The sequence below is a fragment of the Amblyomma americanum genome, chromosome 5, assembly GCF_052857255.1.
Source record: "Amblyomma americanum isolate KBUSLIRL-KWMA chromosome 5, ASM5285725v1, whole genome shotgun sequence".
Taxonomy (NCBI): domain Eukaryota; kingdom Metazoa; phylum Arthropoda; class Arachnida; order Ixodida; family Ixodidae; genus Amblyomma; species Amblyomma americanum.
The window spans coordinates 135,288,456-135,300,195 of NC_135501.1; the positions used below are offsets into that span (position 1 = coordinate 135,288,456).

The following is an 11,740-nucleotide window of genomic DNA, read 5'->3' on the forward strand; positions in this document are numbered from 1 at the left end:
TGCAGCCTAATCCGCCTTTTTCACGACGCGACTGCGCATGCGCCCATCCCCTGGCGGCGGTGTCGCGAAACATATTGGAAGGGTCGCGCGCTCCGTCGAGACCGGCCGTGGGAGTGTAAACAAACCGGCTTCCTACGCGGGGTGCGTTGCTGCAGGCGTCGGGCGTTCAGCGCGACGCATTTGGCGATACTTAAGAAATGTGTTGCATACGGCTGCAATGCCCAATATGTAAAGGGAAGCAAACTCGGATTTTTTCGCTTCCCGGGACAGCCTTCGACGCGAAGCGTGGATAAAAGCAGTTCGCCGGCTCGACGATCGTGGCCGCCCTTGGGCACCGTCAAACACGTCAAGACAGTGCGGGAATCACTTTGTGACAGGTACGGACGAGGTACTGGGTTTAAATGCGTGTGCAGTCTATCACGAAGTGTTTTATTCATGGGCAGGAAGGCCTCGAATGTCACCACGGCACCCAAACTTCGTTCCGACGCTTTTTGCTTTCTCAAGCAAGAAGGCCAAATGGGCAAGTGCTGTGAGCCGCTTTCAACGCGCGATGGAGCGGGCAACGAAAAAGAAGCTACGAGATCATTCACGCATGGTGCTAAAATTTTGTCATAATCTCCTATGGATATTTTCTTGTTTATGCCACTACACCCTGACCAATCCCCCGGTGTGGGTATGTGCCATGTATTAACAGGCAGAAGAAGAAGGTGCGTTATGCGTGTGTTCGAATCATATCCATGATGAAGAGCTCTGCGTGGTATCTCCGGAATGGATCAATGTGCGCCTCTCACGCTCGTCTTTATGGACGCGCATGCTTGTTTAACCTATGCAGCAGTGTGTTGTGGGAAAATACAGTGAAATGCTAGCAGAGCTGCTTTGTTGCGAGAACGCTTGCGCTTTGATAGCTCGTGTAGCTATTCGGCAGCGCTTGAGCACAACGATTGCTTGTGGAAACTGTTGTCCCCAGTCGTTTTCTGTACTACGGCGTGCACGATGTAGTATCCACCTTTCATGAATGGCAGGCATATACAGCGGAAAACGCCAACCTCACTGATCGGGGATATTTCATTGAACATTATGTTCCGAATGTAGCCTTCATCTCTGAAGCGGCGGCCCTTGCTCAGCTGGTGTTCGCATCGCATGCCGGATGATGGAGATACTGAAGAATTTGCTCTTCGGTGGGCACTGTAGCCTGCCTCGGACTTCGCACCCAGCCATCAGTCAACCCTAGAAATCCTCCAGGTACCAGGTGCTGCCCAGGACACGCCATGGTTGAAAGATTCCAACAAAACGTGCTCTGGAGCGGCACTCAGTCCGGCCGGGTTGGGCGCGCAGTACCCTACCAGTGAGCTTCCAGCGTTGTACGCGAGGTGGCAGCACAGGAAAATGAAAAAGGCGGATTGAGCTCTTCCGTGCCGGTGTCACGCGCCGTTCGGTGCTTTCTGGGTCAAGGCATCATATGTTCTAGCACCTCAGCCAATAAATCAGCCATTACATTCATCGCGCCGGCCTCATACTGATTGGTGCGACAAACTGGTGGCTACGGACGTCCGCAGGAACACCCGCGCCCACCATGGCCAACGCCGACGACAACGCCTCCGCCGTGCCCGGTGACGAACCCTCCAGCACCGTCTTTGCGCTGTCCCTTCGCCTTCCTCAGTTCTCGACGCCCGATCCTCCACTCTGGCTCGCTCAGGTCAACAGCCAGTTCACTATTGGCCGCACCATCTCCCAGACGAACCAGTTCCATCACGTCGCTGCGTCGCTACCTCCTGAGATTGCCGCCGAAGTCCGCGACCTCGTCATAACTCCGCTCGCCTCGGCCCCGCCTGACACGTTGGCTGCTGAGCCCACCAAGCGATCAGCCGTCTCGGAATATCGTCGCCTGCAGCAGCTCATCTTCTTCGAACAACTGGGGGACCGCAAACCAACACAGTTGCTCCGGCGGCTCCAGCAGCTCCTGGGCGACAAAGCTGCCTCCTTCGACCAAGCTTTCCTGCGTAAGTTTTTCCTTCAGCGCCTGCCTTCGTCGGTCCACGTGGTGCTCGTCCCCGCCCAGGGGTTGTCTTTGCAGAAGCTGGCTGAGCTGGCGGACTCCATCACGGACGTTTCCTACTCCACAATTTCTCTCGGCGCAGTCCCGCAGCCTCCCACCCCGCCGTCATCTCTTCCCTATCGAGTGGACCTTCAGAGCCTCCGTGACGACTTCCACGCCCAAGTCACCCGTCTCACATGCCAGATCGCCGCACTGTCGACCTCCCGCTCTCTCTCGCCTTCCCGTCGCCAGACCTCACCTTGCCTACCCCACCTCCTCAAGCCAGCGACTGCTGGTATCACATCACCTTCGGTGAAGCAGCGCGTTGGTGTAGCCCTCCTTGTCCCTTCCAGGGAACTTCCCACGACACTACAAGAAGCGGCAAGTGGTGTCACCCCGGAGAACACCCGCTTATTCATCATTCGCGACCACATCTTTGGCGTCTGTTTTCTCGAAGACACCGGAGCAGAGGTGAGCGTCCTCCCCTACTCGTCGCACTGGCCCATCGCTACAAGCTGCAAACCTAGCCACCATCGCTACGTACGGCGAACATGCTCTCACACTCAGTTTAAGCCTCCGACGCGTGTTCCGATGGGTTTTCCTCGTCGCGGACGTACGTTACCCAGCCCTCAGAGCTGATTACCTGCGCCACTACAATCTGCTGGTCAACATGCGCAGCAAGTGTCTCGTGGACACCGCGACGAACTTCTCTGTTCAGGGCCTCCGTCTTCGAGAAAAACGTGCCACGTGCTACACCCAGCCCACTACAGTCGGCCTACGAGATCCTCCTGGTTGAATGCCCTTCTCTGCTCCGTCCTAACAAATTCTTATTGCCCGTCAAACACCGGATCACGCATCACATTGTGACCACTGGCCCGCCCACACACGCTCGAGCCCGTCGCCTTGCTCCAGACCGTTTACAGATCGTCCGCAACGAGTTCAAAGACATGCTCGGCATTATACGGCCTTCATCTAGCCTATGGGCGTCCCCTCTGCACATGGTACCGAAGAAATCCCCAGGGGTCTGGAGGATTGTGCCGATTACCGCGCCCTCAATAACGCTACCGTTCCGGACCGCTATCCCTTACCACACATCGCGGATTTTACCGCCGCGCTGCATGGCGCCACAATTTTCTCTAAAATCTATCTCGTCAAGGCCTACCACCAAATCCCTGTAGAACCATCCGTAGTACCCATAACTGAAATCATTACAGCATTAGACCTCTTCGAATAACTCCGCATGCCATTTATCCTCCATAACTCTGGCAAGACATTTCAACGCTTCGTGGACACAGCTACACGAGGTCTACTTTTCTGCATGGCCTATATCGATGACCTCCTTGTATACAGCCGCGATACGAATCAACACTTGCACCAGCTCCGGCAGCTTTTTCAACGTCTCTCTGATTGCGTCCTGGTCATCAACAGAGCGAAATGTGAACTCGGCAAGTCGGAGCTCGACTTCCTTGGACACCGTGTCAACCGCTCCGACATCCGGCCTCTCCCATCAAAAGTCCAGGCCATTCAAGACTTTCCGCAGCCTGCCTCAATCCGCAAGCTCCGTGAATTTCTCCGTCTTATAAATTTGGAAGCGAAAAGCTTCACTAGGCTCGTCAACACCGGGCTTCGCGTGAGCCACAGTACAGATTTGTCACAGCTGCGCTTGCGCGAAACCGGGTGACGTCACGCGGAGTGCAGGTGGTCGCTGCTCCCGCAGCCGTCGTAGCCACCGCGCGCTGACTCCGTCGTCTAACCGTGAAACCGAGTGACGTCACGCGGAGCGCAAGTGGCCGCTGCTCCCGCAGCCGTCGTAGCCACCGCGCGCTGGCTCCGTCGTCTGACCGTGAAACCGAGTGACGTCACGCGGAGCGCAGGTGGTCGCTGCTGCGGCAGCGGTCGTCGTCGCCGCGCACTGCCTCCGTCGTCTGACCTTTCGCCATGGAAGGAGGAGAAGAAGACCCAGAAGTGGCAGCGTGGGAGTTGGATCAAAAGCAGAGAAGATATGAAAAGTGCAAGGCTAGACATGCGGCTGAAACGCCAGAATAACGAGAGCCACGCCTTGATAAACGCTTTTCGCTTCGAGATATCCCTGCTTAACACTTTAGCGAAGCTTCAGCCCAACTTTTATTTATCGCCGTTTCGTCCCCCGCTGTGCGGCCCTCCTGAAACCATTGACAGACATGCTTCAAGGCAAGAAAACAAACTCTGCACCACTGACATCGTCTTCAGCTGCTCTGGATTCTTTCTAGGTCACCAAAGCGAAACACTCCGACCTCGCTTTCCTTGCCCATCCGCGTCCCGGTGCACCCCTACGACTCACAACCGACGCCTCCGGCTCTTGTGCTGGAGCCGTGCTACACCAGCTCGTGGATGGTGCTTTGGGCCCTCTATATTTTTTCTCCCGCAAGTTTTCCGGCGCCAAAAGCCGCTACAGTACTTTCGGCCGCAAACCATCTTGCCATGTGCGCGTCCGTGCGGCATTTCAAGCACCTCCTAGAAGGTCGGCAGTTCCACATTGTAACCGACCACAAACCACTCACTTTTGACATCAAATCAGGGAGCAGTAAATTCTCGCCCCGTGAAACTCGTCACCCTTCGTACGTGGCAGAATTTACGACCGACATCAGACATGTGCACGGTCTTGACAATGCCCCGGCGGATGCTCTGTCACGTGTTACTGCTTCCGTCGTCTCTGCTGCTCTACCAGTGAACCTCGACTTTGCCGCCCTCGTACAAGCGCAGCAACATGGCTCGGAAGTTATGGACGTTTGTGAGAACCCTCGTTCACTGGTTCTCCGTGAAATTCTCCTCCCTTCGTGCCCCATCCCCATCATCTGCGACACTTCGACCGGCACGCTGCGCCCTTTGATTCCCCCTGCCTTTTGTCGTCTTGTCTTCGGCGCCCTCGACTGCCTGTCCCATCCCGGGATTCGCGCCACGCAGCATCTTCTCACAAAACGTTACGTCTGGCTCGACATCAACAAGGACGTGCGCGCCTGGGCTCGCGCCTGCCTGGCTTGCCAGCAGTCTAAAACTCAGCGACACAGTACCTCTCCGTTCGGCTCGTTCCCTCCGCCGTCAGCCCGGTTTGATAACGTCCACGTCGATATCTTGGGTCTCTGGCCACCTTCCGCTGGACAGTCTTATCTTCTCTCTTGCATCGATTGGTTTACTCGCTGGCCCGAAGCGTTCCCTCTGCCTGACGCCACCAGTGACACCATCGCCAGAACCTTCGTCGCCTGCTGGGTCTCCCGACATGGGATTCCCTCGACCATCACCACTGACCGTGGCACCCAGTTTGAATCTTCACTTTTTAATAACTTATGACTTTACTTGAAGCTTCCCGAATTGGAACCACTGCTTACCATCCCATCGCCAACGGCATAATCGAACTCTTCCACCATTCGCTAAAAACATCCCTCAAAGCCCAACTCAACACTACCCACTGTACTGCCTCCCTACCACTGGTTCTGCTCAGCCTCCTTGCTACACTGAAACAAGATCTTCATTGCACTCCGGCAGAACTTCTCTTCTGCTCACCCCTGCGTCTTCCTGGTGAATTTTTCGAATCCACCGATTCGTCTACAAGTCCCGACGCTACCGACTACGTGACGCAGCTCCGCCATTTCTGCCGTCTTCTCCGAGCGCCACATCTCCTACTCCAGTTTCGGCCATCTTCACATGGTCCATCTGAACTAGCGACTTGCACGCACGTCTTTATCCACTGAGACTCTGTCCGCAAGCAGCTTCAGCGCCCTTACGACGGCTCGTCCCGTGCACTCGAAAGAACATCCAAGTTCTCCATCGTCGACATTCATGGGCGCACTGTCACCATTTCAATCGACAGCTTGAAGCCAGCCTTCACCGAGGACGCCCTGCCCACGTGACCTTCATGTGTGGTGTCCCTACCCCAACAGGCTGGCTGCTGTCCGCCATCTTTCCCTGCCACTCCTCAGAAGCGGCCCGTATCGTTCCGGCTTCTAGCTTCACCGGACTCCTTCAATACATAAAGGGGGGGCTACTGCAGCAGCAGCAGCGGCCTTACACAGCACGAGCGGCACCAGCCGCCGAAGATGATGACGCCGAAGTACAGCCGAACTAAGCTCCCTCCTCGTGGCGGTGTCACGCGCCGTTCGGTTCTCTTTGGGTCAAGGCGTTATATGCTCTAACACTTTACAATAAATCAATAAATCAACCACTACTTTCATCGCACCTGCCACATACTGACTGGTTCGTTGTCGCGTTCGGTTTCGTAAGGGTTGGTTAGGAGTTTACAATTTATTTTTGATGCTTCAATCTGCAAGAGAATTCATTATTCACGTCGTTTCATTTCGTGTTCACTTTCACGCACAAGCCTCCAAGTTTTTGTAGCGCTGAAAATACGACTGGCACTTCGTGCCCTTCTATCAACTTTCCAGCCAGCACGACAGATCATGTACTTACATAAATGCAAAACAGCAGGGCTTTCATCCCTTTCTTTTTTATTCGCACCTTTCCTCTCAACGACGGTCTTAAGCGCATTTTCAGCCAGCGACACCAGCAGCGGGCCACCGGTCCAGTTGCCTTCAATCCTGCGGCCTGCAAGTGAACGCCTTCATGCACCTTGTAATGGCACGACTTGCTCAGCTATGGCGATATAATGCAAGGCAAACCTATATAGCGCCTTGCATGCCCACTTCACAAAATCGCAACGCAAATGTCCGTCTATTCATCTCGTACATGGCGGAGCAGTGATGCATGTTTACATGTAGACTGTGCGTCACCAAAGTTAACGCCCTCCACTGCCCCCCCCCCCCCCCCCACTTACATCCCCATCCCCTGTAACAATTAATGTGAACAGAAAGGAGCGTAGAAAACACTACGAAAGTTTGAAAAACGCTGCACTCTCAAAAAAGCGTGCTTCAGGGTCTGTTGAAAAGAACACTCTATTAAAGTACTGTTCTTTACAAAAATGATTCTGTCGTTCTTTATTCGACGTTTCTTCGCTAGCAAAATATAAAGTTGTTGACGTAATGGTTGCACCCTCATTAAAGGGTACTATTTTTCCATAAAACCTCTACGAATGAATGTTGGATGGGTGCTCCACATTAATCCACCCATGAAGCACAAGCCTTGGACCGATGCGCGACCTTTAAATTTTCATGCTTTGTACCCTTCCTGAAGCGTGCTGATCTCTGCACCCTTTTTAACTCCCAAAAGGATGTTCGTCTGGGGGGAGCTGATCTGCACCCTTACGGGTGAGAATTTTTTTTAGTGTGTAGATTCGAAACCGCGGCTGAGAGGCCAAATACACTGCTTGGAAGTGTGTGACGAGGTAGCCCAGCCTCAGAGATCCCGGTGTTTAAGGTCATAACGTCATCACAGCTGTCCCGTGGAAATTGTTGGTGGTTACGACACTTGTCTATAATTTTTTTAGCTAACAAAAGATCCGTATCCGTTAAAACAGTCCCTCTTTTTATTCGAACGCGGTAATCCATCTATAGAAGCCAGCTTCAACTGATTCTCAGTCTGTATTTAACTACACGTGCGTAAGGCACACAATTGCTGTCACACTGTATGACGCTCTTCTAAAAAAATAAAAAAGAAGAAAGCACACGAATACTGTCGCCTCATTAATAGAACTGTTGGTGAAACGTCACATTGGCGTATACAGCACGCTTAGCACGCTTCAAAAACGCATGCATCCTCAGTTGCCGAGGGCCATGCACAGTAACTTTTGACGGATCGTTTAACATTTCTGTTTAGAGACGCTATAGATCAAAGCGACCCATAAGATGAGGTAGCGCCAGCCATCGGGCATCCTTCTTTCTTTTTGCAAGTTGTCTTTGCGCCCGAGAGCGCACACCGATACTCTGAGGCCACACGTGCAAGATTAGGATGAAAACTGGGGCTGATACTTCGCCAACGGGTGAAACTTTTTCCATTGCTCTGTATACTTTTCAAGCGGGCGTGAGAGCGCGAAATTTCCTTTTTTTCAGTGGTTTTAGGTATTTTTCTTGACGTTATCTTTTTTTTTATTCTTCATTTCCAACACGTCATGATTCCGCAATGTAATTGAATAAAATAGGTCGGCATGCCTTGCTTCTCATCCGTTACGGGCGCTATATGCACAGTCATGATTACAGTCACCGATAAAAACTGCGTTCGTAATTACCAAGCCTCTCTTTGTTAGCGCATGTCATCGCTGCTCATGTGAAATGGCACCCGGTTTAACGAATAAAAATTCTACTTGAACGACACGTGACCAGATATGGAGTGCAAAGCGGGCAGTCATTGCAAGTATATATAGCACACCTCGCTACCTACCAGACAGCCGTTTTAGACTCAGCCGACCCGCAGTAGGCACGGCAGCGCTCTGATTTTCAATTCCCGCGACGACAAAGGTTATCGAAGAGCCGTGAAAAGTGTGATAAGTGACGGAAAACGACACCATGGACGACCGAGAGACGTCAAAGCCTGCGGACGACAGCGACCAGCCGGTAGTTATAGCAGAGGGCGAAGCTAAGCCTATCGACGACAGCGATGAATCGCCAGCCGCTGCAGAGCCGGAAGCAAGGATCGGGGACGACAGCGACGAGCCTTCAGCCGCTGCAGAGCCGGAAGCAAGGATCGGGGACGACAGCGACGAGCCTTCAGCCGCTGCAGAGCCGGAAGCAAGGATCGGGGACGACAGCGACGAGCCTTCAGCCGCTGTAGAGCCGGAAGCAAGGATCGGGGACGACAGCGACGAGCCTTCAGCCGTTGCAGAGCTGGAAGCAAGGATCAGGGACGACAGCGACGAGCCTTCAGCCGCTGCAGAGCTGGAAGCAAGGCTCACAGACGACAGTGACGAGTCTTCAGCCGCTGCAGACCCGGAAGCAAGGATCAGAGACGACAGCGACGAGTCGCCAGCCGCTGCAGACCCAGAAGCAAGGCTCAAAGACGACAGCGACGAGTCGCCAGCCGCTGCAGACCCGGAAGCAAGGCTCACAGACGACAGCGTCGAGTCGCCAGCCGCTGCAGACCCGGAAGCAAGGCTCACAGACGACAGCGACGAGTCGCCAGCCGCTGCAGACCCGGAAGCAAGGCTCACAGACGACAGCGACGAGTCGCCAGCCGCTGCAGAGCCGGGAGCAAGGCTCACAGACGACAGCTACGAGTCGCCAGCCGCTGCAGAGCCGGGAGCAAGGCTCACAGACGACAGCGACGAGTCGCCAGCCGCTGCAGACCCGGAAGCAAGGCTCACAGACGACAGCGACGAGTCGCCAGCCGCTGCAGACCCGGAAGCAAGGCTCACAGACGACAGCGACGAGTCGCCAGCCGCTGCAGACCCGGAAGCAAGGCTCACAGACGACAGCGACGAGTCGCCAGCTGCTGCAGAGCCGGGAGCAAGGCTCAGAGATGACAGCGAAGAGTCAACCGCTGCAGAGCTTGAATCAAGGCTCAGAGACGACAGCGAAGAGTCGTCAACCGCTGCAGAGCTTGAAACAAGGCTCAGAGGCGACAGCGACCACTCAGCCGATGCAGACGTAGAAGGTAAGCCTATGGACGACAGCCGTCAGTCAGCAGCTGAGGCGGCAGTCCTCGAGGAGCCAGTGGAAGAACCGGCTGACCCTGCACAAGGACCGGAAAGTGCCGACAGTTCCGCCTTTCTGGACTTGGAGCGTGAGATGAAAGACTCCACTCATCCTCTGAAGCCCGCAGTCGCAATTCCCGCCGCGGAAGCCAAGGTGTCTCCTGCTGTCATGGGCACCGAATCGACCTCCACCGCCGACATCAAAATGGTGGCTTTGCCGTCCCCTGCTCTGAAGTCTGAAGCGGAGCCTGCACTATTCGGACCTGCGGCCAAATCACGCCCATCGCCGCTCAAGCAGACTTCGGCGACCCAGACAGACGAAGAACGTGCTGGCACTGAGTGCAAAATGCAAATGTCTCCTTCGATGCCATCAACGTCTGGTCTGAGCACCATAAAACCAAAGCGCCCTAGGGAACGTCATTCATCGAGTGACGAGTCGGACATGGGCGACTCTCGGGTCCCTGCGGGCAAAGTTCCCAAGCTCTCGACGTCTCCAGACTCGGAATCGCTGCAATCTACAGAAGCGGAGCCAGTGGCAGCCTTTGCAACAGCCCAGGCTCTTGAACGGCCTGAGCGCCCGGGGGAGGACGAGGAGTCCACATGCTACGAACTATCTGATTCTCGCAGTTCTTCCGGGGCGTCGGTCTCGACCCCCAGCGGACTGTTTTCGTCCCAGGTCGACAGCTCGGGCATCTTCTTCACCTTCCAGAGCGAACCTGACCGTCCTGTCATGGATGAAGAGGGTCAACCCAGCCCTCCTATCCTGATTGCAGGACCGCCAACACTGCCCTCTGACGCAGCCACTTCAAGTGAGCGCGCGGATTTCTCCGATTCAACAAACACGAACGGCTGCTTTCGTCCCGGAGATCCCAACGAATCACTGGTCCTCCTGCCGTGGCCTGCTTCTACCTCGGGAAGCAGCAGTTCTTGGGATCCCACCCGGAGGCCTGGAATTCTGCGTCCTATTCCGCTATATCCCAGCGCGACTACCTCAACGAGCAGTTCCCTACACGTACCTTCATCGACGAGAGCAGGCGTTTCCAGGTCTCTGTCTTATCCAGGTGCGATGATGCCTGGTCAAGACTTGCCCTATATATACACCTTGACGCAGAGGGGGTTCCTCTTACGTCCCAGAGGCGACAACACAGCCACTGAATCCGGAGTACTATTACCGCCACCACCACACCGAACACGTCAGCGTCACCCGACCTCTGCCGGGGAACATAGCACCACAGAGCGTTGGCAGCCGCCTCAAGGGCTTCAAGAAGCGCAGTCCGAAGCGGGTGTGCAAGCCGACGTAATTCATGCACCTACAACACAACCTGGCGGCGATGGTGCGCAGGAAGCGGTAGAGCAGCCCGGGGGGCCTTCCGAAGAACACACTGCACCAGGACCTTCAGGGCCGGCTCAGCCAGCCCCCCGCGCCAGGTCGCAGGGCGACGGTGCTGGGACATCGTCAACTTCCACCAGCCAACATAGAACTGCCGCCGATCAGCCTGGGCCTTCCGCGAGCAGACCGGAACCGTCTGGAAGTGACAAAAGTGGGAAAAACTAATTGTCTAAAGAGCACATCCCGTGCCGCCACCACACTGCGTTTATAGCATGGGTACTCTTTTGGGCATCATTACTTTTAGACCTTAATACCAGACTCCTTGACTGACGTTTTAGCTCTAATAAAGACCGTGAGCCTCTGGCCTCGTGAACCAATCGCCTATCTACGTCCTTGCGGTGCCTCAGTATGCGCACAAAGCACGCAGAAAATTTGCTCTTCCGTTTTGTACACTTTCTTTCTTTCCATATTTCCTGCGGTGCTAGAACGTGCTCATACAGTATTTGTTGAAGACTGCGTTTTTTAGCGATTCAGCGCCGGCAGGTGTTGCTTCCGTAACGAGCATGGGCCCCAGCGACCAAAAATCGCTGATCGCGCCGGATCGAGACAGCCATCGTGATCCTGGGCGGGCGTAACTGACTTCAAATAAATGTTTTTACCACCCCCTGCAACTTAGATGTATCTTCTTGGCTGAAGCGCGGCCTAAGCGCTGATAATGTGCAGCAAATATTTATGGTGGTACTTGTATGAGTAGCACGTTAGAAATCTTTGAGCCAGAAACTGTCCATCACCTGGCTATTTAGAACACAACCGGGATGAA

The 11,740-nt window shown here is 54.6% G+C and overlaps 1 protein-coding gene across 1 annotated transcript; it reads left to right on the forward strand.

Annotated features, from left to right (window-relative positions):
• The first annotated feature begins 1,573 nt into the window (after positions 1-1,573).
• On the forward strand, positions 1,574-5,922 carry LOC144134216 (uncharacterized). Its single transcript, XM_077667175.1, has 2 exons — positions 1,574-2,506; positions 5,782-5,922. Exons 1-2 carry the CDS (start codon positions 1,574-1,576, stop codon positions 5,920-5,922), a joined length of 1,074 nt encoding a protein of 357 aa, XP_077523301.1.
• The last annotated feature ends 5,818 nt before the right edge of the window (positions 5,923-11,740 follow it).

Excerpts from the sequence above, each read along its gene's own strand:
- LOC144134216 (XM_077667175.1), top strand. The coding sequence starts at position 1,574 with ATGGCCAACGCCGACGACAACGCCTCCGCCGTGCCCGGTGACGAACCC. Across the intron at positions 2,507-5,781 it reads TCGAAGACACCGGAGCAGAG|CTTCAGCGCCCTTACGACGG; the intron begins GTGAGCGTCCTC and ends GTCCGCAAGCAG.